General features: G+C 37.0%; 1 protein-coding gene across 4 annotated transcripts in view; it reads left to right on the forward strand.

Moving 5' to 3' along the window:
- Positions 1 to 27239, forward strand: part of LOC136029895 (ceramide synthase 6-like) — a 73959-nt gene that overhangs the window by 36142 nt on the left and 10578 nt on the right. For all 4 annotated transcript variants that reach the window (XM_065708378.1, XM_065708380.1, XM_065708379.1 and 1 more), the window contains 3 exons: positions 5177 to 5288; positions 11899 to 12120; positions 16695 to 16813. In XM_065708378.1, the coding sequence (XP_065564450.1) occupies positions 5177 to 5288; positions 11899 to 12120; positions 16695 to 16813 (453 nt within the window). The remainder of the gene's footprint in view (positions 1 to 5176; positions 5289 to 11898; positions 12121 to 16694; positions 16814 to 27239) is intronic.

Raw genomic sequence — 27239 nt, forward strand, 5'->3', positions numbered from 1 at the left:
TTACTTCTCTCTCCCCCCTGTCATATTCTTTTTATATTTATCTTTTTATATTTATCTTTTTATATTTTATATATTCTTTTTATGAAAGCTCATAGGGAGTTAGACGATTTGCAAATTGAAATGAACTCTTTTGGGCGTCTGGCACTCTCCCTCCTCTGCTTAATGACCCACCCGCTCATGCGTAATTATGCATCACTAAATAAAATTAAAAACAAAAATCAAGTGAATCTTCTTGGTTAAATTATGCATTAAGATTTTCCCTATATTAACTGCGTAACTTTCCAGGAGCGAATGCACCACCAGTTGGCATTACATCTACTGCAACTGGGAACCTCAATCTATTGTGTTTTAAATCGATCGGCAATCTCGGAATTTTCAATCGATAGTAACATGGTTCTCTTTGGGGCTAAACCGTAGTTTGGTGTCACCAAATGGCAGAAAACGTCCCTTTCCCATTTTACAATCTCTTTGGTCCCTTTAAAAAGGCCCTAGAACTTTCAGTTTCCTTTCTAATGAGCCCTCGCCCGATCTTCTAGGACCATCGGTTTGATACAATCACCCCGGAAAAGAAAACTTGCATTCGTTATCTTTCTTCTGGGAGAAAAAAAGGGGAAAATTCCGCATTCTCTAGATAGGAGATTGAAATTTCTATAACAGGGTTATCTGATATGCTGACCTAATGGTGTAACTTTCATTAAAATCGCTTGCCTTATGTGATAACTTACGTTATATTCCAAATAATTCTAAAATCAAGAATAGGACAAAGAAGCTCTTAATATTTCTTGATAACCACTGAGGGAGGAGAAATTGCTGAGTGATCTTTTAATAATGCCAAGGATCTTAGCTGCTACAGTATTGTATTGACACTCGCATGATGGTAAGAAGGCTAAACTTATTGACAGTATTATCGTAAATCCAAAACTACCGTGATCAATAAATGACACTATTGTATATAGGAGTGCTGCTAATGATGGTGAGAGTGAAGATCATCATCTAGAAGAATCTAGAATTAAGCTAAAGCTGGAATTTAGGAAGGGTTGCTACCTTCCGGGAAGTTATGACGTTGATAGACTCCAAGATGAGAATTTGAGAGGGATTTTTCCAAAAGCAGTAAGATACGGAACTGGGGAACTTAAAGATGAATATTTTTAGGAAGATAGTTTGCAAAGTAGCAGATGATGTTTTAAAGAAGAAAGTTAGAAAAGCGACTGAGAATATTAGCGAATACGCCTTAAGTTATGTTACAGAAGGGGTTTTATCTAAGAAGTTTTTGAGTGATAGATCTCGCGAAATTAAGAGTAAAGTAAGGGAAGTAGAGAAGGTATTAAGTTGTGAATTAAGGAGATGTAAATTTGCCGAATAAATTGGCCGAGGATCTGGAAGATGCAGCTAGACGGCATGTTAACAAATTGAAAGTAGTCAATCTGGACTTGTCCTATTTAAAAATTGGAACAGGGCATCAATTAGTGATAAGGAGGGTGTCGAGAAGAGATGGGCAAAACATTTTGAGAATATGTTAAACAGTGGCAGGAAATGATTTAAAAAAGAATAACAAACGTTCTGACAATTTTTGGAAAGATAGTATTAAAAGCATTGAAAAGTAAAATGACTTCATTTTCTGATAGCTTGGTAAATGAGTTATTGAAATATGATAGTGACTAAGTTAAAGGTAAATACTGGAGAGTGCGAATATGATTTTTAATAAATGAGTCGTTCTCTGGGTCAGAAAGATTAAAATATTTGTTGTTGAAGAGGGGGGGGGGGGTAAGAGACCCGTAAACTCGGCAAAATAGTTTTTGCCACTTATCATTTGAAGCTTACAACCGTAAGTATTTGGGCCAAGAGGAACCTAAAGGGGTTCCTGAGGAACCTGAAGAGGATTTTTATTCATTTTAAGTTTGACTTGATTATTCATTTTAATTTCTGTTCGTTTTATGATTAATTTATTCAACTAGAGTAGTATATGATCTATATATGTTTGATGTGGTTATTCATTTTAATGTCTGTTTATTTTTATGGATTAACTGCTATATGACTCAGTTTCTGGTCGTCTTATATTGGTTCTTTACTTTTCTTTGAAATTTTTTTTTTCTGGTATTTTTTTTTCATTTTTATTTAATTATTACTTAAGTTTTTTTTGCAGTGAAGATGCAGAAAGTAAAATAGCCAGGGCGCGGGATATTTTTTCGTAGCTGGAAAAAGTTTGAATGAACATAAAGATAAGACTTTGAACTAAGATAAAGATATTGGAAGCGATGGAAATGACAATGATTATAGCTCTGTAATACTGACGCTTTAGAAGGTTATGGAAGATGGAGGAGCATTTGTTAGGAATTGCACGAGAATAGTTTTAGGTACTCGTTTCACCATATTTAAAAAAAATAATACTACTAACACTACTAACAGCTCACCGCAACACCAGGCCGCCTGAGGCCAAGACAGCTACACACATTCCTCCTCCATCCCAATCTATTCAAAGTCTCCCTCTTTACACCCTCTCAGGAAGTTCTCATTTGCTTTAAACCTTTCTTTACGGAATCTGCGCACCTAACCGTGGATGACCTCCTTTATGTTTAACCCTAGACGGTTGGCCGAAAAAGACAATCTTCGGCAATCTGTCATCCTTCACCCGCAGAACGTACCCTAGCCATCTCAATCTTTCTCCCGTTATTGCCATAGAAAGCGGGATTGAGCCACAATTTTCGTATAGCCTACTGCTTGAAATGCAGTCAGACAGCTGGGTACCAAAAACAATCCGTATGCAGTTTTTGGAGCACCCATGCTTCAAAACCATATTTGACGATTGTCGTCGGCGTAGCTTCCAATATTATAATCTTGGTTTGTAGACTTATTTTCCTATTCTTCCAAACTCTTTTCAGCTGTGAAAAATCACCTTGAGCCTTGGCTATTCTACTTTTAACATTTTCACTGTTCCTGTTGTCTTTACTAATAATACTGCAAAGGTAAGTGAAGCTTTCCACTTGATCAATCTTTTCGTTACCGAGAATCACCTTTTCATCTACAGTTATTCCTAGCCTTAGTGATTTAGTCTTCTTAACATTAATTTTCAAACCTGTTCTAGCACCCTGAACTCAAAAAACCTCTAAATGCTCATTAATTTGGTCAGACTTTCATCTAGGATGCTTAAATCACCAGCATAATCTAAGTCCAGGGAAATGTTTCCTCCCTGTTTGATTCCGTGTTCTCCTGTTACCTTTTCTGTTCTCCTTACGACAAACTCCATCAAAATGATCCATATACAGGGGGATAGAACACAACTTAACTCCTGATTTAATGCGAAACCAGCTGCTAACCTCATTTACCACCTTAACCGTAGCAGTGTTATTCTCGTGGTGGCCTGCGTTTAACCCCTCTGCCGAAAATACCCCCACACCCTCGGAAAATATCCTCGCGGGAAATGACGCTTTCCAAATTTGAGAATTTTATTTGAGTTTTGTTTTTTTTTTCCGTAGGGGGAAAGAATTTTGGTACTTGTGTATTTTACGCTACTCACTCAAGTTTACGCTGTGTAATATTCGAAAACTAGCCGGTTTCTTCGTTAGTTTCTTCGTTACTTTAGAAACAAATTTGGGCTATAAATTTGCACATTAGAGGGGGGGATAAAGTATAGCAAAATGTGTTAGGTACAATTTGCATATTCTGAAGTAAGAATTGTTTTCTGACTTAAAACTTTTCAAATGCTTTACCCAAGTACCAAAATTCCTTACCCCCACGGAAAATAAAACAAAACTCAAATATAATTCTCAAATTCGGAAACCCTTATTTCCCACGGGAGAGGGGGTATTTTCCGTGAATCATATTTTCCGTGGGGGGCATTTTCCTATTTTCCTGATTACTAACCTAAGAGTGAAAATTTGGTCGACACATCCTCTACCTTTTCTATAACCGCACTGTTCTTCCCCTAAAACTTTGTGCGACATCTCTCAGTCTAAAAAGTATCATAATACTAAGTAACTTGCTACTTACAGAGACCAGGCTGATGCCCCAATAATTACCACACTCAGTATTATCATCTTTCTTTAACGGTGGTTTGATTAGGGTTTTTCTAAAGTCGCTAGGCAGTTCCCCTTTTTCAAAAATCATATTCATAGTCTTCAGTAACTTTCTTCTAACCTCAGAGCCACCATATTTAAGAAACACATTTACCACACCATCAGCACCTGGGGCCTTATTATTTTTTTTAATCCTTTTAGTACTGTCGCTAATTTTTCCTCACAAAAGAAAAAATCTTCCTTCATATCCAAGGTATCACAAACTTTCCATTTTTCTCTCTCTTGGGAGAAAATATTTTTTCATTCTCTCTATTGGGCTTTAATGAAAGAAATATTAAGAAGGTGGGGTCACGTTTTAATGATGAAGGATGATGGACAGCAAACAGCTATTTTTTCTGGTCATCCTTCTAGGGTTAGGTAAAAAGCAGGTCGTCCCCCTAAGTCAGATTGGAAGATGTCATTAAGTAGGATTTAAATAAGGTGTAAACTTAACGGTAGGTATTAAAGAATGAAGCCTGAAGAATATTCGGGTGGAGGAGGAGCGTGCGCAGCTTTTTCGCCCTCAAGTTAAACTAAGATTAAGACATTAGGAGAGTTCTCAATGACAATGTTTGGTATGGCTCTCAAATATGGGTGCTTTAAAAAAGTGAGGAACGTAGGATAGATATTTTCCAGAGAAATTGTCTGAGAATAGTTTTGGGGAGGCTCCTGCTTCTACTGGCCGTATGTCAATCAACAAGCTGTACGTAGAATGTGGTTGTAACCCACTTTCCAGGGCTAAAATGAAAAAAAAGGATAAGAGAATCACGTTACGTTTTGTGGATGACGGATTGCAAGAAATCATTCTTTCTGGTCGTTCATGTGCAGGGGCGGATCTATAGTGGATCCGCCGCTCTAGAGCAAAACGAAGATTTTGCTCTAGTTCCGCCTTTGCTCATGTGGGGTCACACGACAGTAAGGTCACCCTCAAATGGGATGGGAAGAGGTCGTAAAATAGGGTTTAAAGGAGGTCAGTATTTCATGGTAGGGATTAAATAGTGAAGCTGGTGGAAGAGAGGTGTACAAGGCTGTCTTTTTCTCAAATGGCTTGATGCAACAATGAGTATTAGTTGTTGTAGTTGTAGTTATTTTTTTATGACTATGAACTATTTTTTCTTTTGAAGGTGGCGTATGCTCTTCTACACCGTGGCGTTTGTTTATGGCTTATATTCCCTTTGGGACAAACCATGGTTCTCAAATATTCAACACTGCTGGATTGGATATCCCTTTGAACATGTAAGGTTTTTTTTATTCTTTTATTACTTTTTACTTTACCTTATTTCTATTTAACTTATGGAAATGCCTTTGGCTTTTGTAATGCTTCTTACTTATCTTAAATACTTTTTTCTGCTAAGTTTTGTTTGTGCCAAATAAGAGGAACCCTAGACTTTTTGGCTGTTTTGTGTTGCAGCATTAGGTGGAACAATTGCATATAACTTGAAACAACCTAATTTGTCTTACGATATCAATAATATCAGTGGTGTTAATTCACGAAAAGGTGGGTGGGGGGGGGGAATGTTTTTTTTTTTAATCTAGGAGAGGCCCAATTTTGTCGTGTTCTTCAGTTTTCTGAATGGAGGTACCAAAAAAGGAATTTTTCTCTGAAAATGCCAAAAAAGATGTTTTTCAAAATGTTCCTTTTGTTGCTTTTTTGTAAAAGCGGATTCTTTTTTTACCTCTTTTTGACAATTTATTGCTAGATATTATCCTCTTATATTTTTTTAACCTCTTTTTGACAATTTATTACCAGTCCTTTTTCACTCACTCTTCTTCTTATATAAGATTTTTAAATGATTTTTATGGCACTTGGTATTAACTTGGTCAATTCGGAAAAAATAGAAAAATTGAAGTATTTTTAACTTACGAACTGTTGATCAGATCTTAATGAAATTTGATGTTTGGAAGGATATCGTGTCTCAGAGCTATGGATCCGCTCTCTTTTGGGTGGTTCGGCGGGGGGATAATTTTGAAAAATTAAAAAAAATGAGGTATTTTTAACTTACAAATGAGTGATCGGATCTCAATGAAATTTGATATTTAGAAGGATATGGTGTGTTAGAGCTCTTATTTTAAATCCCAACCAGATCTGGTGACATTGGGGGGGGGGGGGGAGTTGGGAGGGGGAAACCTAAAACTTGGAAAACACCTAGAGTGGAGGGATCGGGATGAAACTTGGTGGGAATATCAAGCACAAGTCCTAGATACATGATTGACATAACCGGAACGTATCCGCTCTCTTTGGGGTAGTTGGGGGGGGGTAATTCTGAAAAATTAGAAAAAACGAGGTATTTTTAACTTACGAACGGGCGATCGGATCTCAATGAAATTTGATATTTAGAAGGATATCGTGTCTCAGAGCTCTTATTTTAAATCCTGACCGGATCTGGTGACATTGGGGGGGGAGTTGGGAGGGGGAAACCTAAAACTTGGAAACACTTAGAGTGGAGGGATCGGGACGAAACTTGGTGGGAAAAATAAGCACAAGTCCTAGATACATGATTGACATAACCGGAATGGATCCGCTCTCTTTTGGGTGGTTCGGGGGGGATAATTCTGAAAATTAAAAAAATGAGGTATTTTTAACTTACGAATGAGTGATCGGATCTCAATGAAATTTGATATTTAGAAGGACATGGTGTATTAGAGCTCTTATTTTAAATCCTGACCAGATCTGGTGACATTGGGGGGGGGAGTTGGGAGGGGGAAACCTAAAACTTGGAAAACACTTAGAGTGGAGGGATCGGGATGAAACTTGGTGGGAATATCAAACACAAGTCCTAGATACATGATTGACATAACTGGAATGTATCCGCTCTCTTTGGGGTAGTTGGGGGGGGGGGGTAATTCTGAAAAATTAGAAAAAACGAGGTATTTTTAACTTACGAACGGGCGATCGGATCTCAATGAAATTTGATATTTAGAAGGATATCGTGTATCAGAGCTCTTATTTTAAACCCAACCGGATCTGGTGACATTGGGGGGTTGGGGGGTTGGGAGGGGGAAACCTAAACTTGGAAAACACTTCGAGTGGAGGGATCGGGATGAAACTTGGTGGGAAAAATAAGCACAAGTCCTAGATACATGATTGACATAACCGGAACGGATCCGCTCTCTTTGGGGTAGTTGAGGGAGGGGTTAATTCTGAAAAATTAGAAAAAATGAGGTATTTTTAACTTACGAACGGGTGATCGGATCTCAATGAAATTTGATATTTAGAAGGAAATCGTATCTCAAAGCTCTTATTTTAAATCCTGACCGGATCAGGTGACATTGGGGGAAGTTTGGGGTGGGGAACCTAAAATCATGGAAAACGCTTAGATTGGAGGGATCGGGATGAAACTTGGTGGGAAAAATAAGAGCATAAGTCTTACATACGTGATTTACATAAGTGGAACGGATCCGCTCTATTGGGGGGGGGGCTAATTCTGAAAAATAAGATAAAATGACGTATTTTTAACTTACGAAGGAGTGATCGGATCTTCATGAAACTTCATATTTAGAAGGACCTCGTAACTCAGATCTCTTATTATAAATCTCAACCGGATCAAGCGTATTTGGGGGGGGGGAGTCAGTTTGGGGGACCGGAAATCTTAGAAAATACTTAAAGCGGCGAGATCAGGATAAAACTGGATGGGAAGAATAGAAACCTGTCTAAGATATGTGACTGACATAACCGGACCGGATCTGCTCTCTTTGGTTGAATTGGGGGGGGGGTAATTTTGAAAATTGAGGTATTTGTAACTTACGAAAGTGTGACAAGATCCTAATGAAATTTGATATTTAGAAGGATCTTGTGTTTGAAAGTTCTAATTTTAAATTCCTACCAGGTCCTGTGACATTGAGGGGAGTTGGAGGGGGAAACCGGAATTCTTGGAAAACGTGAAAATTGGGGTATTTTATCTTACGAATAGATGATCGGATCTTAATGAAATTTGATTTTTAGAAGGAATTCATGTCTCAGAGCTCTTATTTCAAATCCCAACCAGATTTTTTGACATTGGGGGAGCTGGAGGGGGAAATCTTGGAAAAACACTTGGAGTGGAGGAATCGGGATGAAGCTTGGTGGATAGAATAAACAAATGTCCTTGATACGTGATTGACAGAATCGTACTGGATTCGCTCTCTTTGGGGGAGTTGGGGGGAGGGGTTCAGTGATTTGGCGAGTTTGGTGCTTCTGGACGTGCTAGGACGATTAAAATTATTAGGCGTGTCAGGGAGCTGCACAATTTGACTTGATAAAGTCGTTTTGCCAGATTTGACCATCTGGGGCTAAAGGGAGAGGAAAAATTAGAAAAAATTAGGTATTTATAACTTACGAGTGGGTGATCGGATCTTAATGAATTTTGATATTTAGAAGGACATCGTGACTCAGAGCTCTTATTTTAAATCCTGACCGGCATTAAGCCTCTTGTTTTCCTTTTTAAATCAATCTATTGATTCATAGAATTTTGTTAGAGCTCATACCATATGATCTCTTGGCTCTTAGCTCTTCTCGCCTCGTCACAAGTGCCATATGAGCTCTTAGCTCTTGTTTATTTTGCTTTTCTTAAACTCTTTTAACGAATCATTTTTATTTGCTCTTACAACTGTAACTTGACGTTGAAATTGTTTTTGTCTTTTTCAATCTTTTTTTTATACTTTAATAATTTCTGCTTTTTACCGGTTTTTAATAACGTTTTTTCACTCAATCTTTCCTATTTAACGTTAAAGAGCTTTCAAAACTTTAATTTTTTTTTCTGACTAAAGAATTACGTTTGTTTTTGTTTGTGTATTTTGTGTTTTGTAAGTGTTATTTGAATATATGCTTATCGATACTGGAGAAATTAAATATACTAATCTTACTCAACTAGTCTTACTAAACTCAACCAATCTTACTAAACATACTAATTTGGGAGTTAAGCTTAGCGCGTTAAAGGGATGTCTAGGCATGTAGAAGATTGTAATTTAAGGGGTAATAGGATAATAAATATGCTGCTGAGAAGTAATCTAGGTCAGCTAGCTGACATGAGGACAGACAGAAGTGTTCTTGACAAAAGTAGCTTCTAGTCTACATTGGGGGTTTGAGGTTTGGAGTTTCTCTAAAGCAGCTAAGTTAGAAGCAGTTCAGCTAAGATCTTTTAAGTGAATTTTAAGCTTGAAGAATTCATTGAATTTTGTGGTACTGAAAGGAGATTTTGAGCTTTTACTTTAAGGAGTGTTAGATTGGTTAGAATGCTGAAATTTTGGGAGAAAATAATTAGGTTACCTAGCTTTCGGCTTCTTAAGTTAGCATTTTGAGAGTCTGAAGGACGGTAGACGTGATTCATGGCCAAATCGAATCAAAAAAATACTTCACCTTTGTGGCCTTTCGGAGATGTGGAATGAAAGAAAAGGCTCAATGGAAGAAAGCGTGTGAGAATGGAAGGAATTCCAGCGAACCCTAAATGACCAAGAAATCCAAGAGTGGCAAGCTCATAAGGACCAATCTATATCTTTGAGGTTTTACTCCCAAGCTAAAGAGTGTTGGGTAAGGAGGTTTATTTTACATTTGGTTTGAATAGAGATGATTTCAAGAATTTGTTGTTGGTAAGAGGGGATAGTTTGGATTTTGCTGTAGTAAAGTAGGCTGGTCCCTACTTTTGCCCTATGTGTGGATCTGTGAATGAGAATTTATTCCATTTTGTATCCACGTGTGAAGAGCTGTCAGAGTTGGGGAATGAATGTTTTGGAAGAGTGTTTGGGGGTGAATGCTGGTTAATCGAGCAGATGCCCGAGAGGAACGCATGTGCTGTTAAACGGTGTAAGTTTTTATGTTTAGGGATTAAACATAGGGAATCATCTTTGAGGGTATATCTTATTATGCTTTTTAGTAATTAAATTCTATTATGATTGTTGTTTGTTGGTTAGAATGTTAGACCTTGTTGTGTTTTTGGTTCGTATTATTTAAAGGTCTATTTTGTTCCTCAAGTTCTGTTTGTTGACTGTATTTTGTGTTGCTATGGCCCGTAGGCTTTTTGCAATAAATCTTATCTTATTATACTCGTGATCAGTGTTGGACTATGGCCAGGGTTGATCTTAGAGAAGGGTAATATGCCGAGGGGTCACCTTCTATTTTAAGACAAAGGTATATTCAGAATTAAAGACCAAAGATGTATAAACTATATGAGTTGCTTCTCAAAAAAATCTTTTTCGAGGGATGTGCTTACCGATACAGTCATATGTGAACTCTGAGGGACATTTCCCTCACTTTGTAATTGTAGTAAATTTTATTTTCGAGACAAATAAAAAAAATCAGGTTTGAAGAGCGTAATTTTTGTGTTTTCTTTATAAGAATTATCCTGAGTTGTTGTTGGAAAATCTTTTAGAAGAAAAGAAAAACCACGTGCATTTCAATAGCTAATAAAAGGAGGTAACGTCTTCTCTCTCCCCCCCCCGTATTCCAAAGAAAAGGGGGCATTTGCTAATGACAGTGGAAGAACTAGCAATCGAATTTTGTAACAAATATACTAGGCCACTTTTGGCTGTTTTTTAGCTATTCCTGCGATTAATTATTTTCTGCTGATATTTTTATATTTCTCGTATTTTTTGTTGGCCTTCAATCTTTTGTTGGAGAGAGTTTACTCTGCCCTGCTGTTCATCATCTCCGACGATTGAAATTTCTAAAAACAACTATTGATGAAAGAAATTATATATAACCGGAAAAATGTGAACACCATATTCTGTTAAAAATAAATAATATAATATCTAGTGAGACGTAATGAAACGTGGTAATTGCAATAACCATAAAAAATATCACAATGTAAAAATATAATATTTTAAGACTCGCTTGTTCGTTTTTATCTATATAGTTACTAAATAATAATATAGTTACTATTTCCTGATGTTATTTTATAATTCCTATCTCTATACTTAGCTATAGCTCTTTTATTGTAGACTCTTACTGACGATATTTGGTAGTATTAGATGACAATATTTGGTGGTATTTCTATTAATTCAAGTCTTGGGAGACCGAAAGTTACTTCAGAATTGAAAATTCCCATCAAGTTGTTCCTTATTTCGCCCCTAAACTAGGTTAGAGACAGATGAGAAATCAGAATCTTATTTTTCTGAATTGAAAGGTAATTTCCTATTAATTGAAGTTCAGGGAGGCCAAAAACGACATCGGAATAGGAAAATTCTATCACTTAATACCCCATTTTCACCCTAGGTGAGTTCAGAGGGAGGAAAATACCGTTTGTGGTATTATAATCATATAACACATAATTGAAAACGTATATAATTGAAAGGTTGTTTCCCATTAATTCAAGTCTCGTGAGACCGAAAATGATACCAGAATTGGAAAATTGCATTACTTAGTACCCCATTTCTGGCCTAATCGAGGTCAGAGGGGGGATGGAAAGTCAGAATCCTAGTTTGCGCAGTATTTCGTGGATTGAAAGTTCGTCTTTTATAATTCATTTCTAGGGAGACCGAAATATACGTCAGAATTGAAAATTCCCATCACTTTGTTCCTTATTTTCACCCTAAACGAGGTCAAAGGCGGATGAGAAATCAGAATCTTAATAGGTCCAGTATTCGCATACAAATTAATGCTAAAATGTTCAAACAATCTGCTTTATAAAATATTCAATATTTGCTTGGAATTGCTCTTACAGAAATACCCCTTTTTCAGAAAGAAGAGAGGGAAGGGGGGGGGATATTGAATTTGAATTCTATCTTGATTGAAAGGCTATTTGCTAGCCTTATGGTCAGTATGGACATTTTTTTCAAATAATTATACAGTTACTAGATAATAATATAATTACTTTTTTATTGTGTTGTTCTTATAATTACTATTTTATACTTAGCTATAGCTCTTTTATTGCAGACTCTCACTGACGATATTTGGTGTTATTACATGCTTGAACTCAGTTTTTACTGGGCATTAACGCTACAACATTTTCAAAATGTCCGACGGAAAGATTTTTGGGAAATGCTTGTTCATCACTTGGCAACAATATGTCTTCTTGTTTTTAGTTTAGTTGTTAATTTCACACGTGTTGGAACTCTTGTATTGGTCATTCACGATGTAGCTGATATATTTCTGGAGGTAAAGATCATTTATTTTCAATCTATATATATATATATATATATATATATATATATATATATATATATATATATATATATATATATATATATATATATATATATATATAATATATATATATATATATATATATATATATATATATATATATATATATATATATATATATATATATATATATATACGTTTATTTTATTTTTAAGAGGTAAAACCAATTAAACGCATGACTTGAACTTTCGCCATAAAGAGAAACATTGTCGGAGCCAAGGCTGTATCCAAGGGGAGAGTTACTGGGTTTGACCCCCTCTCTCTCACGAAATATTTTTCTGACTCGTAAAGACGTAACAAAATGTATATTAACACATTTTTGATGAGTTTTACAGTTGTTTTTTAAACCCCTTTTCTCCAAAAAAATAACCCTCCCGAAAAAAAAAAATCTGGAAAAGCCTTGGTTGGATCCTTTGATCCTCAGACCCAAAGGTTGTTTTTTAGGTCTTTCTCGAATTTCTGGTATTACTCGCTTGAACTCTATTGGCCATTGGTATTGCTCTGTCCAGTGGAAAACGTTTTGGCAAATACTTTTACATTACTATCAACAATTTGTAAACTCTTTAGGTAACCTTCATCTAGATCTTGACCTGTCAAGACGTCTCGTTTTTAAATAAAGGACACCTGTGATTTTTAAGTGAAGACACGAGGTCAGCCTTGTTGAACTTTTCTCTAGCAAGTACCAGTGCTAATCCTGGCTTAGGCAACCAGGTTTTAGTTGAAGATATAGTTTCTAATTCAAGGTCTGTGTCTCGTTTTTGTTCCTAAGCCTAGAATGTCCCATCCTTGCAATGATTGCTACAGAAAATGTGGAACTGGGTCATTCCAGTGTTATAAGTGTAATGCATGGTTGCACCCAGCTTATGCTGGCATCACAAAAAGTAGTCGACTAAAAAATCCTAAATGGTTATGCATACAGTGCCGATCAACAATGGTCGTAAATGACGAGATTAATACCAACAATAACCAACCTGAAGTGATCCAACCAGCCGAGGTTGGTCCTACCATATTTCTATTGAAGAAAATTCAACTAATTCCAAAGATAATCAACTGGAAGTGATTGTTCCAATTGGTATTGTTAATTCCCCATCCATACCTTGTGTTTCGAATAATGATAAAAATGATTCCCCTGGATCGACTGATTCTGCAAAAATTACCACCTACCATCAATCCCAAATTACCCCACAAATTTCTTCCTCCAGTATAGATGAATTGACGTGCAATGCAAAAAAGGCTAGTGTGTTTGAGCCCCATACCTGTGAAAAAGATGCAGAAATCGTCAATCTCAAGAAACGGATTATTAATCTCGAATTTCTTTATGATAGCTTGTCTGATCTTTATGAGCGCCAGAATAGTGATCTCTTCAAGGAAAAAGAAATCAAATTGTTAAAAGTAGGTTTTCAGCTCGCAATTGTTGAAGCTATACATTCTTTAAATTCCCCTACACCGCCCAGAGTTCCTCATTTAGCTGATACTTCCGCTCCAAATATTCATTACCAAAATTCTTCAGTTCATCAAGCAAGTGCTAGTGTACTTACTTCGTCAGAATTTTCTCAGGGGATTAAAAAGGTTACGCAACCTAAGCATACTGACCTCGCTTCAACCGAAGATAATTTATTGTTGAAATCCAGAGTTAACGACACATCTTTAAAAAGTGACAATGCAGTTGAACTGACAAGCGGAAATTCTTACACAATGCAATCAAACATTCAAAAAAATGTGCTTAATGATTTTATGTGTAATAAACCTAATGTGTGTTTTAACTTCTTAGATTTGGCGCCATTTGGGCCAAATCTTGGGGTGGGCATGAGCTCCATTTTGGGCCCCCCAACTTTTACATAAGAAAAAATGTGAGTTTTGGCAGCACATCGATCGAATATTCTAAGTAAAAACTCATTTTCTGCACCCGTGTGTTGCATGGAAATGTACTGTAACCCAATGTGGAACTCAGCCACACTGACCTCTAAGATTAATTATAACATCAAAGATCATAATCAACGAGGTTAAGTGATTAAACTGAAAGTGAAAAATTCAACCAGACTAAAGGCTGACCCTCCTCAGCAAGAAACTTTCTTATTTAAGTAAACAATACGTCGGTGAAAGTAATAGGCGTGCAGTAATTTCAAATCATTTGGACAGAATGGATTATGCTGGACATAATGGATTATTATGGCCGGCAAAGGGCACTTTGTGGTGGAAGCTTGGGCGCCCCTGAAAAATCTGGGGTGGGCATTTGCCCACCCCTGACCCCCCCCAAATGGCGCCTCTGGTGTAAATACCCCCATGTTGATATTTGTAAAAAAAATTTCAAGTGGAAGGTGCTTTGGCTGTACAAAAGCTCATATTGAATCGCCAATTAAAGGTCGTAGTAGGTTCCACGAAACTGGGCTGCCCAGAAGCCACCTTAATCCTGCTAAATTTACCAAGCATTTTAAGTCGTATAATTTTGCTCATGTATCGACAGACGTGGGGGATACGTTTAAAACACTGTGAATGTTTCCTTACTGCGAATATAAGACGGATTATATACCTTTTGAAGATACGATGTTTAATCAAATAGCAAATTAGTTTTTATTGTATATTCAATAAAACTATATTTATATATAAATAGTATTATCTTAAACAGCAATACATCTAAATAGCATTAATCAACCAGGAATTGATCAAAATAGTAAACGCTAACGTAGGTAAGGTGTACATCATGCGTACTTTCACATGAATGCTATAGCACTCAGTTATCCATAAAATAAACTACATTGTCTACGGAATGGTTTGGGTACCCGACTGACTGACCGTATCTCAGACTGTGAGCCATACGAAAAATGTGGTTCAATCTCGCTTTCTAGGGCTATAATGAGAGCTAAATTGCCAGCCAATCGAAAAGCGTGTCGTCCCAGAATGGAGAGGGAGGATTTCGTAAGGAAAAGATCTAAGTGATATCGGAACTTTTTGGGAGGGTGTGAAGAGAGAGGCTTTGAGAATACATTGGGATGGAAGACGAGCGTGCTTAGCTGGGTTGGTCTCAAGCGGTTTAATGCTGCAGTGATTTGTTAGTTGTATTAGTAGTAGTAAATCAAACATCAATTACTTTCTAAACTATTATCATCAAAATCCCAAGTAAAATATATAAACATATACGTAGACACTATAAACAAAGACATCAAGGGTATACACACCAGTGTTGTTTCTTCGGTTGCAACTTTGATTTTAAGCCTATTTGCTGGTCTTCCACAATTAAAATCTAATTTGAAAATATTAAAAACTTGGTTAGGTTGAAAACTATTATAAACCTGTTCCAAACAACTGAACCCAGTTGAAGTGTATTCCATTTTAAACCTGGACCAAACCGCTAATAAACGATATAGCATATTGATCCTCTAGAGTCATTGATAGCACACAGAGTTTTGAGAATTGTCGACGCTACAGTTACGGGATTTTCTTATAGGCAGTAAGCTTGTCGCCAAACATTGTTGCCGGTGGGGTCGAATCCCTGGCCTTGTGTTGCCAAGCAGAGATCCATACCCTTAAGTATTGCCAAATTGAAAGCCATTATAAGCCCTAAACCGCCAATTTAGGTTGAATTAGAAACAGTAACATTAAGTAATAAAAATTAAAAACAGCAATGGTCTAGATTTGACTACATTGAATATACTCCGAGGTGAGATATTTCAGTTTGACTTTGGAAAAGATGATAGTGAAAACCATTTTCAACTTCGTCAAAACAGTTAAACATGGTTAACGTGGAAACCAGTCTAACACCGTTATAACCGAAATTGAATATTTAATTTACTCAAGGCTGTATCCAGGAGGGTTAGGGGTTTAAACCCCGCCCCCTCCGAAACGTTTGTTCGACTCGCTAAAACGTAACAAAAATAAATATAAAAAATTGATGCATTTTTTCAAGTTTTTTGTAGTCCCTCCCCTCTCCCCTCTGAAAAAAACATCCTGAGTACGACCCTGAATTAACTTAACTTCGAGGGTTTGTACTTTTAGAATCTTATTTTCTTTGTTTAATGTATTTTAGTTTTAAAACTTCCAAATATGCTATTTTTTTTCTACAGGGGGCCAAATTGATGAGATACATACGCTATACTTACTGTATTAGTAAAATTACTGCCATATTTACTCTTTTGTTTGGTAGGTAGGTAATTTTATTAAAAAAACAATATGATAAACTTTCATTCATCAGCTAAAAAAAATAGGCCGCAATGGCCTGTAAGCATAGCTGACATCAAATACGTTTCTTTAAAATATTTCACTTATCATCAAAAAGAAAATAAATAAGATAAATAAACTACAAAAAAGAAAAAAAACACACAAAAAAAGAAAACAAAACAAAAACTAATGATCAATTTAACAAAATGGGGGGAGATACCCTTCTCTCAATTTAAAATACTCAACATTACTAATTGTTCAGAAGATGGGCCTTGAGGCGAAGTTAATTTCTAATGTTGTTATCTTTATTTATTTCAGTTTAGTTCTAAACCTTCCATATAGGTTTTTTTACTATTATTTTTTTTTTACAGGGGGCCAAATTGATGAGATACATACGCTATACGAAAGCCTGCGATATATTCTTTGCCATATTTACTCTAATCTGGATAGTTAGTCGTCTTGGCTATTTCCCGTTTTGGATTATTAGAAGGTAAGCTGTGTAATTAATCATATCAGGCCTTAAAATCTGTAAGTACAAGACTTAAACTAGCATACGTTTTGCCATAGTTGCTCTATTCTGGAAAGTAAGCCACTTAAGTTTTGAGTCGTCTTGATTTTTTTTTTTCTGAGTGTTTTTCTTTTTCGTTAAAGTTTTTCCAGTTCAGTGGTAATTTTGAAGTTTATTCTTTGAAATAATAGTTTCCTTAACTTTTCCAACTGCGTACGAATCAGCAGTGTAATTGACAAATGTCGCTACCGTGGCTTATTTACCTGACCTTAGTTGTAACATTTGTCCTTATTCTGCCAATCTTTTTTCCATCTGTATGGAAAAAAATTACCATTAATTTTAGAATAAAGAAACAATTTCCAACTTTTCCAGCTGCGTACGAATCAGAACTATAATTGACAACTATCCCTACCGTGGCTTATTTACCTGACCTTAGTTGTAACATTTGTCCTTATTCTGCCAATCTTTTTTCTATCTGTATGGAAAAAAAATTACCATTAATTTTAGAATACAGAAACAATTTCCAACTTTTCCAACTGCGTACGAATCAGAACTATAATTGACAACTGTCCCTACCGTGGCTTATTTACCTGACCTTAGTTGTAACATTTGTCCTTATTCTGCCAATCTTTTTGCTATCTGTATGGAAAAAAAAATTACCATTAATTTTAGAATAAAGAAACAATTTCCAACTTTTCCAACTGCGTACGAATCAGAACTATAATTGACAACTGTCCCTACCGTGGCTTATTTTCCTGACCTTACTTGTAACATTTGTCCCTCATCTACCAATCTTTTTCAATCTGTATGGAAAAAAATTACCATTAATTTTAGAATAAAGAAACAATTTCCAACTTTTCCAACTGCGTACGAATCAGAACTATAATTGACAACTGTCCCTACCGTGGCTTATTTACCTGACCTTAGTTGTAACATTTGTCCTTATTCTGCCAATCTTTTTTCTATCTGTATGGAAAAAAATTACCATTAATTTTAGAATAAAGAAACAATTTCCAACTTTTCCAACTGCTTACGAATCAGAACTATAATTGACAACTGTCCCTACCGTGGCTTATTTACCTGACCTAAGTTGTAACATTTGTCCTTATTCTGCCAATCTTTTTTCTATCTGTATGGAAAAAAAAATTACCATTAATTTTAGAATAAAGAAACAATTTCCAACTTTTCCAACTGTGTACGAATCAGAACTATAATTGACAACTGTCCCTACCGTGGCTTATTTTCCTTATCTTACTTGTAACATTTGTCCCTCATCTGCCAATCTTTTTCAATCTGTATGGAAAAAAATTACCATTAATTTTAGAATAAAGAAACAATTTCCAACTTTTCCAACTGCGTACGAATCAGAACTATAATTGACAACTGTCTCTACCGTGGCTTATTTACCTGACCTTAGTTGTAACATTTGTCCTTATTCTGCCAATCTTTTTTCTATCTGTATGGAAAAAAAATTACCATTAATTTTAGAATAAAGAAACAATTTCCAACTTTTCCAACTGCGTACGAATCAGAACTATAATTGACAACTGTCCCTACCGTGGCTTATTTACCTGACCTTACTTGTAACATTTGTCCCTCATCTGCTAATCTTTTTTCCATCTGTATGGAAAAAAAAATTACCATTAATTTTAGAATAAAGAAACAATTTCCAACTTTTCCAACTGCGTACGAATCAGAACTATAATTGACAACTGTCCCTACCGTGGCTTATTTTCCTGACCTTACTTGTAACATTTGTCCCTCATCTGCCAATCTTTTTCAATCTGTATGGAAAAAAATTACCATTAATTTTAGAATAAAGAAACAATTTCCAACTTTTCCAACTGCGTACGAATCAGAACTATAATTGACAACTGTCCCTACCGTGGCTTATTTACCTGACCTTAGTTGTAACATTTGTCCTTATTTTGCCAATCTTTTTTCTATCTGTATGGAAAAAAAATTACCATTAATTTTAGAATAAAGAAACAATTTCCAACTTTTCCAACTGCGTACGAATCAGAAGTATAATTGACAACTGTCCCTACCGTGGCTTATTTACCTGACCTTAGTTGTAACATTTGTCCTTATTCTGCCAATCTTTTTTCTATCTGTATGGAAAAAAAATTCAACTTCTCCAACTGCGTACGAATCAGAACTATAATTGACAACTGTCCCTACCGTGGCTTATTTTCCTGACCTTACTTGTAACATTTGTCCCTCATCTGCCAATCTTTTTCAATCTGTATGGAAAAAAATTACCATTAATTTTAGAATAAAGAAACAATTTCCAACTTTTCCAACTGCGTACGAATCAGAACTATAATTGACAACTGTCCCTACCGTGGCTTATTTTCCTGACCTTACTTGTAACATTTGTCCCTCATCTGCCAATCTTTTTCAATCTGTATAAAAAATTCACCCTTTATTATAGAACAAAGAAACAATTTATAAAACAATCTTATGGTTTCCCTTTTTTTACTATTTTAACTTGTTCCTTCGTTTTCTTTCCTTTTTTCGTTTTTATTCACTTTGCACCTTTACTTTTGTAATTTTTATGTTTTCGCTGAACCCACTATCCTTACTAAAGCTACATCTTGTTTAAGTAATATATCCACTCGGTTAATTTTGTCCTTACTTAGCATCCCTCTTCACGCTCATTTATTCGTGACTTACGTAATTTGGTCAGTTTAAAATCAACATCCGGACTCACGCACGCACAATGAACTCTCAAAGCCTCCAACAATTCATTCAGTTCGTTTAAACTTTAGCTTTTGACGGTTAAATCATACTAAGATTCAAATTAACACTTCGGGCACTCATAGAACGTATTATTACAATGAAAATGCAAAAAAAGGCATTTTTAATGAAAATACCTCAAAGGAAGGTGTTTATTGAAATCTAGGGTGGAATGCATGGGGGGGGGTCACACAGGACACTTATACCTTGCAAAAAAAGGTATGGGAAAATACGATTGTAGGGTATTTACATTGAAAAATGGCTTTTTCAGTATGGTCGTTGAAAAAATTGCAAAAATAACATAATTACTCCTCAGCCTAAATTTTGAAAAACATATTTTCCCTTTCTCGTAAATTTTAGCGAATCCCCCCCCCCATCTCTAGCATGGCATATAATGAATTGAAAAGCATAGCTGAAGTACAGAATAAATGGAATAGAACACCTTGGCATAAACTGAAGTGGTAACAAATAGCATAAATAAGAAAGCAATAATATGGATAAAATAGAAAAATGTACTAGAAATACAATAGCAACAATCAAACAATGATATTCATATATTCTTGAGTCTTTCCCAGTGTGAAAGTGCTTCATGGTAAACAGTTGGTTTCCTATTGAATCAATGATGTCCTTATAATTTTGTTTATAGTTATTTCGTCAGTACTTTCTGACTCTTGATTAACTACTTCCTTTTTCTGTAAAATCTCATTTATAATAAATAATTTCTTAGACCACATTGCTTTTCCATTAAAAATTAAAAAGAGAAAAATAAACTGGTATAATTTAAATAAAACGGTGGAAAGAAGACAAAAGTAAAAACAGCAGCACAACATTAAATAATAAAAATCCGAATATTTCGACTCCACTTCCGGGAGCCTTTATCAACAGAAAAAAAAGATAAAAGAAAAAAATTAAGTTAAATCATCTAAGTAAAAAGATGAAAAACAACACAAGAGAAAAAAAAACAAAAAAAAACAAATAAATAAAACTCACGTTTTAATAACTTCGGAAATGCTGCAAAACTGTAAACTTCTGAATAATCACAGAAAAGATAAACGACTATCTCTATTATACCAGATATTTCTCCTCTATAGGTTCAGATGACAAATAAATTTAATTTATATGCTTTTTCCTTAGATGATTAATTTAAATTTTTTTTCTTTCTTTTTTTTTCGTTGATAAAGGCTCTTGGACGTGGAGTCAAAATATTCGAATTTTTATTATTTACAGATGTGTTGCTGTTCTTTCTGTGTATAACTGTAGACAAATTTATAAGATAAGAACAGTACGTTTTTAAAAAATTTAGAGGATTTTCACTCTTAGGTTAATAATTGGCCTGAGTTATTAAACACATTTACTCCTCAGTTTTATAGATCATGAGCAATTGTTCGATTGTGTTGATAGAAGTGCTTTAGCGAAGTTCTTATCCTTGTAAGGTATACCAGATAAATACATTAAAGTGGTTAGTGCTATGTACGAGATTAACACTGGTGGGGTTAAGGTTGGAAATGAGGTTAGCAGCTGCTTTCGTATTAAATCTGGAGTTAAACACGGTTGTGTCGTATCTCCCTCTATGCGGATTATTTTGATAGACTTTGTCATAAGGAGCAAAGGAAAGGCAATGAGAGACCACGGAATCAAATGGGTAGAAAAATTAGATGGACTGCTGATGATTTAAGCATTCTAGATGAAAGTGCGAGCAAAATAAATGAATATTTAGAGGTTTTGCGAGTTCAGGCTGCTAGTATAGGTTTGAAAATTAATGTTAAGAAGACTAAGTCACTAACGCTTTGAATAAGTGAAGATGAAAAGGTGACGTTGGGTAAGGAAAAGATTGATCAGGTGTAAAGCTTCACTTACCTTGGTAGTAATTTTAGTAAAGATGGTTGGGCAGTGAAAGATATTGAAAGTAGAATAGCCAATGCTCAGGTTGGTTTTTCACAGTTAAAAAAAGTTTTAGAAGAATAGGAAAATAAGTCTGCAAACCAAGATTAGAATATTGGAAGTTACAGTGATGACAGCGGTCAAATATGGTTTTGAAGTATGGGAGCTCCAAAAAAAGGACGAAGATTTGCTAGATGTTTTCCAGAAAAATTGCCTACAGATTGTTTTTGGTACCTGGCTGACTGACCGCATTTCAAACAGTAGGCTATACGAAAATTGTGAATCAATCCCGCTTTCTAGAGCTATAACGAGAGAAAGGACCAAATTGCTAGGGTACATTCTGCGGGTGAAGGATGACAGATTGCCGAAGATTGTCTTTTTCCGCCAACCGTCTAGGATTAAACATAAAGGAGGTCGTCCACGGTTTGCGAGTTCAGGCTGCTAATATAGGTTTGAAAATTAATGTTAAGAAGACTAAGTCACTAACGCTTGGAATAAATGAAGACGAAAAGATTGATCACGTGTAAAGCTTCACTTACCTTGGTAGTATTTTTAGTAAAGATGGTTGGGGCAGTGAAGATGTTGAAAGTAGAATAGCCAATGCTCAGGTTGGTTTTTCACAGTTAAAAAAAAGTTTTAGAAGAATAGGAAAATAAGTCTGCAAACCAAGATTAGAATATTGGAAGTTACAGTGATGACAGCGGTCAAATATGGTTTTGAAGTATGGGAGCTCCAAAAAAAGGACGAAGATTTGCTAGATGTTTTCCAGAAAAATTGCCTACAGATTGTTTTTGGTACCTGGCTGACTGACCGCATTTCAAACAGTAGGCTATACGAAGATTGTGAATCAATCCCGCTTTCTAGAGCTATAACGAGAGAAAGGACCAAATTGCTAGGGTACATTCTGCGGGTGAAGGATGACATTGTCTTTTTCCGCCAACCGTCTAGGGTTAAACATAAAGGAGGTCGTCCACGGTTTGCGAGTTCAGGCTGCTAGTATAGGTTTGAAAATTAATGTTAAGAAGACTAAGTCACTAACGCTTTGAATAAGTGAAGATGAAAAGGTGACGTTGGGTAAGGAAAAGATTGATCAGGTGTAAAGCTTCACTTACCTTGGTAGTAATTTTAGTAAAGATGGTTGGGCAGTGAAAGATATTGAAAGTAGAATAGCCAATGCTCAGGTTGGTTTTTCACAGTTAAAAAAAAGTTTTAGAAGAATAGGAAAATAAGTCTGCTAACCAAGATTAGAATATTGGAAGTTACAGTGATGACAGTGGTCAAATATTGTTTTGAAGTATGGGAGATCCAAAAAAGGACGATGATTTGCTAGATGTTTTCCAGAAAAATTGCCTACATATTGTTTTTGGTACCTGGCTGACTGACTGCATTTCAAACAGTAGGCTTTACGAAAATTGTGAATCAATCCCGCTTTCTAGGGCTATGACGAGAGAAAGGACCAAATTGCTAGGGTACGTTCTGCGGGTGAAGGATGACAGATTGCCGAAGATTGTCTTTTTCCGCCAACCTTCTAGGGTTAAACATAAAGGAGGTCGTCCACGGTTTGCGAGTTCAGGCTGCTAATATAGGTTTGAAAATTAATGTTAAGAAGACTAAGTCACTAACGCTTGGAATAAATGAAGATGAAAAGGTGACAATGGGTAACGAAAAGATTGATCAGGTGTAAAGCTTCACTTACCTTGGTAGTATTTTTGGTAAAGATGGTTGGGGCAGTGAAGATGTTGAAAGTAGAATAGCCAATGCTCAGGTTGGTTTTTCACAGTTAAAAAAAAGTTTTAGAAGAATAGGAAAATAAGTCTGCAAACCAAGATTAGAATATTGGAAGCTACAGTGATGACAGTGGTCAAATATGGCCGCCCAAGCATGAACGCTCCGAAAAGCGGATGAAGATTTGTTATATGTTTTCCAGAGAAATTGCCTACGGATTGTTCTGGGTACCCGGCTGACTGACCGTATTTCAAACAGTAAGCTGTATGAAAAGTGTCGTTTAATCCCACTCTCTAGGGCTGTAATGAGAGAAAGGTTGAGGTGGCTAGGGCACGTTCTGAAGATAAAGGATGATAGATTGCCGAAGATTGTCCTTTTCGGCCAACCGTTTAAAGCTAAACGGAGAGCATGTCGTCCAATGGGGTGGGAGGATGTCAAAAGGAAAGATTTTAGGGAAATGGGAACTTCCTGGGAGGATGTAAAGAGGGAGGCTTTGAATAGATTGGGATTGAGGAGGAGGAACGGGCGTAGCTTTGTTGGTCTCAGGCGACTTGGTGCTGTGGTGAACTGTTAGTAGTAGTAGTTGTTGTTGTCGTTGTTTTGTTTCTCTGTTTTATTTTAAGAATACTTATTTTTTTCTCTTTAATTCATATTTATGATCTTCGGTATCATATCTCTAACGTCGTATCCATATTTCAAAACTCATTAACCGGGATATGCAACTTTCTAATTTTTCAACCTTTATAGTGCCTTTTCCAACTCTCCTATAGTAAATAAGTTTTCCTTTACTTCTAAATTATCAAAATTTTCTCAATATTCAGTTATTTTTTTTACAATATAATCACGGTTTAGCACAATTTCAGATTATTCATCCGCCTCTCCTCAAAACACGGTTTTATGCTGATTGATCCCCCATCTTTATCTATATCTGGAACTCTTTCAAAGTGACTACATCCCTCCGTTTCAAAGACAAAATTTTGCCGCTATTTTAAATATGTTATGTTGACTTATATTACATTTATTTCTTGTATATTATGTTTATTTTTTATTAGTGTCCTTCTTTATTGTATATATTTAAATATTTTACTATATTTGTTTGTATTATATTTATATAGCCTGTAATATTGTACTATTCTGCCATCTGTCTGAATCTTGTAGACCATCGTCAATTTCTTCCATAGTCTACATTTTATACTTTCTTCGTTCAAACATTAATGATTTCTCTACTTCCCTTACTTTCCATTTTTTCTTGTAACATAAAACATAACAAACTCCTTATGTAAAGCCCTTCTTTCTTTTACCCGACTTAACGTCTTTTGCTTAGTCTTTTCTTTTGCTTTTTTTAATGCAATGGGGTCTAATGGTCGGGCAACGGACTTGCAATCCGTTCCCGGGAACCAGAGAAGTAATCCCCTGGGTAAATATTTTGCAACAGAAACGTTAAAGAAGAGCCTCGGATCTGAACCCCCTACCTACGACGACAAACGCATGCCCCCGGACACGATTTTTAAAAGCAAACAACAACCTAAATTTGGTTTTTGGAATGTTCGCACGATATCCCAACTATGTAAGACCGAACAAGTACGCCAGGAGATGCGTAGATACCACCTGGACATCCTGGCACTGTCCGAAGTAAGATGGACTGGCTCCGGAGAGAAACAAATTGACGACCATTCTGCGATCCTCTACGGCGGCTCCAAAAGCAGGCATGAACAAGGAGTTGCACTCATCATGACGAGGGAAACCTCAAGATCTCTCTTCAAATGGACTCCCATATCACCAAGAGTTCTCGTAGCGCGTTCCACTAGACGATAAGCAAAACTTTCTGTTGCAGTCTGCTACGCCCTCACTAACATCGCAGAAGTCAAGACCAAAGAAGAATTCTACCACACTCTTCTGGCAGTGGTCAACAACATTCCGAAACATGACCTCATGTGTGTTCTCGGCGACTTAAACGCCATCGTTGGCAACGACAAGTCCTACTGCCCACAGGTACTCGGTAGGCACGGCATGGGCGTGCGTAACAAGAATGGAACGATGCTGATCGACTTTGCAATGGCCAATGATTTGGTGATAGGAGGCAGCCTCTTTCCTCATAAAGACGTCCACAAGTATTCATGGACCTCCCCTGGTGGCGCAATTAGAAACCAGATCGACCACTGTCTAGTTAGCCGGAAGTTCCGCTCCAGTATACAAGATGTGAGAGCATATAGAGGCGCGGACATTGGATCATACCACAACCTGCTAGTAACCAAATTCTCCCTGAATTTGAAGAGGAATTAGAAAAAAGGCACCCAGTTCAGAACCCCAATTTGACTCTGACAAGCTCCTAGACCGAACGACCAGGCACGAGTTCGTTACCGAACTTAGCAACAAGTTCGAAGCACTCTACATCAGTGACCAAGACGACCAGGAGATGATATGGGACCAGATAAAGAACCTCTACATTGAGTCAGCAAGCAAGACCCTTGAGCACCGCAAGAAACCGAAGGACCAGTGGCTATCGTACCGCACTTGGCAGCTCATAGAGGAGATAAAAGTCGCAAAACTTCAGATCCTTGCCTGCCACGATGCGAATCAGATCTACAAGACCGAGAATTACAGACGGATTGACAAAGCTGTCAAAAAGAGCGTGCGCCGAGACAAACGCCATTCCTACGAAGCAAAGGCCGCGAAAGCTGAAGAAGCTGCCAAGAACGGGGACAGCAGGCCGCTGTACAAGATAACGAACAAGATCATTGGGAAGAAGAGAGCCAGCGATGGTCCGGTGAGGAACAAAAGCGGCATACTGTTTACCGATCCCGAAGAGAAGAAGGAGGTGTGGGCCAACCACTTTGACAAAATCCTGAACAGACCACCCCCGGACAAACCAATCTCCATCCCCGAAGATCCTCAGGTCTCGCTAGACATCAACACCGAGCCCCCGACTGAAGACGAAATTCTGAAGGCAGTCAAAACTCTGAAAAACGGCAGATCACCAGGAGACGACCGCATCACGGTAGAAATGCTGAAATGCTCCACGGACACCTGTGTCACCTATTGGAAAGACTTATTTGGAACCATCTGGACAACAGCAAAATTACCTTCAGAATGGCGCCGCAGTACGCTCGTGAAGGTCTTCAAGAAGGGCGATGCCACGCTCTGTAACAACTGGCGAGGCATCAGCCTGCTCTCGATTCCTTGGCAAATTGTTGTCCCACGTTATCCTCTTCCGAATACAACGTCACCTAAATGATTACCTGCGTGATGAACAGCATGGCTTCCGCACAAACCTTTATTGCACGGACCTGATAATCACCCTGCGAATGCTCACGGAGAAGAGCTGCGAATGGCGCAATAAACTCAACATGATCTTCATATACTTCGAAAAGGCGTTCGACTCATTAGACCACAAGTCACTCTGGAAGCTCCTTCGCCACTTTGGTATCCCTGATGTCAATGTAAATCTCATCATGGCGATGTATGAAGATATAACCTGCTGTGTGAAGACAACAGGGGGAAATTCACGCAAATCCTCTCCGGGGTGAAACAAGGGTGCGTGCTATCCCCGCTACTGTTCGCGATCGTCATCGATTCGTACTGAGGAGCGTCGACTCTACTGGGCTACGCCTAAATGATCGCCTGCTGAGCGACTTAGATTTTGCTGACGATATTGCCAACCTCGAAACCTGCAAATCACGGCTTCAAGCGCTGCTCTCGAGCGTCCAACAAAAAGCAAAAGGTTTTGGACTCAATATCAACGCCAGTAAAACCAAAGGCATGGCAAATAGCTGTTCACCTATGAACATCAAATGTGGTGATAACGATGTGGAACAAGTGGTCCATTTCAAGTATCCTGGCAGCACCATCGAGAACACGGGATCCACAGCCAAAGAAGTCATCGTCCGAATTGGACAGGCTAGCAGCACCTTCAACAGACTCAACAAAGTTTGGAGATAAGTACTCTCCGGCTTAAGCTCCGCCTGTTCAACAGCAACTTCCTGCCTGTCCTCCTCTATGCATCTGAAACATGTCTTCTCAATCAAGAACAAGAGAGGAGAATTCAGTCGTTTGAAAAAATGTG

This window comes from Artemia franciscana, chromosome 8, assembly GCF_032884065.1.
Source record: "Artemia franciscana chromosome 8, ASM3288406v1, whole genome shotgun sequence".
NCBI classification, from domain to species: domain Eukaryota; kingdom Metazoa; phylum Arthropoda; class Branchiopoda; order Anostraca; family Artemiidae; genus Artemia; species Artemia franciscana.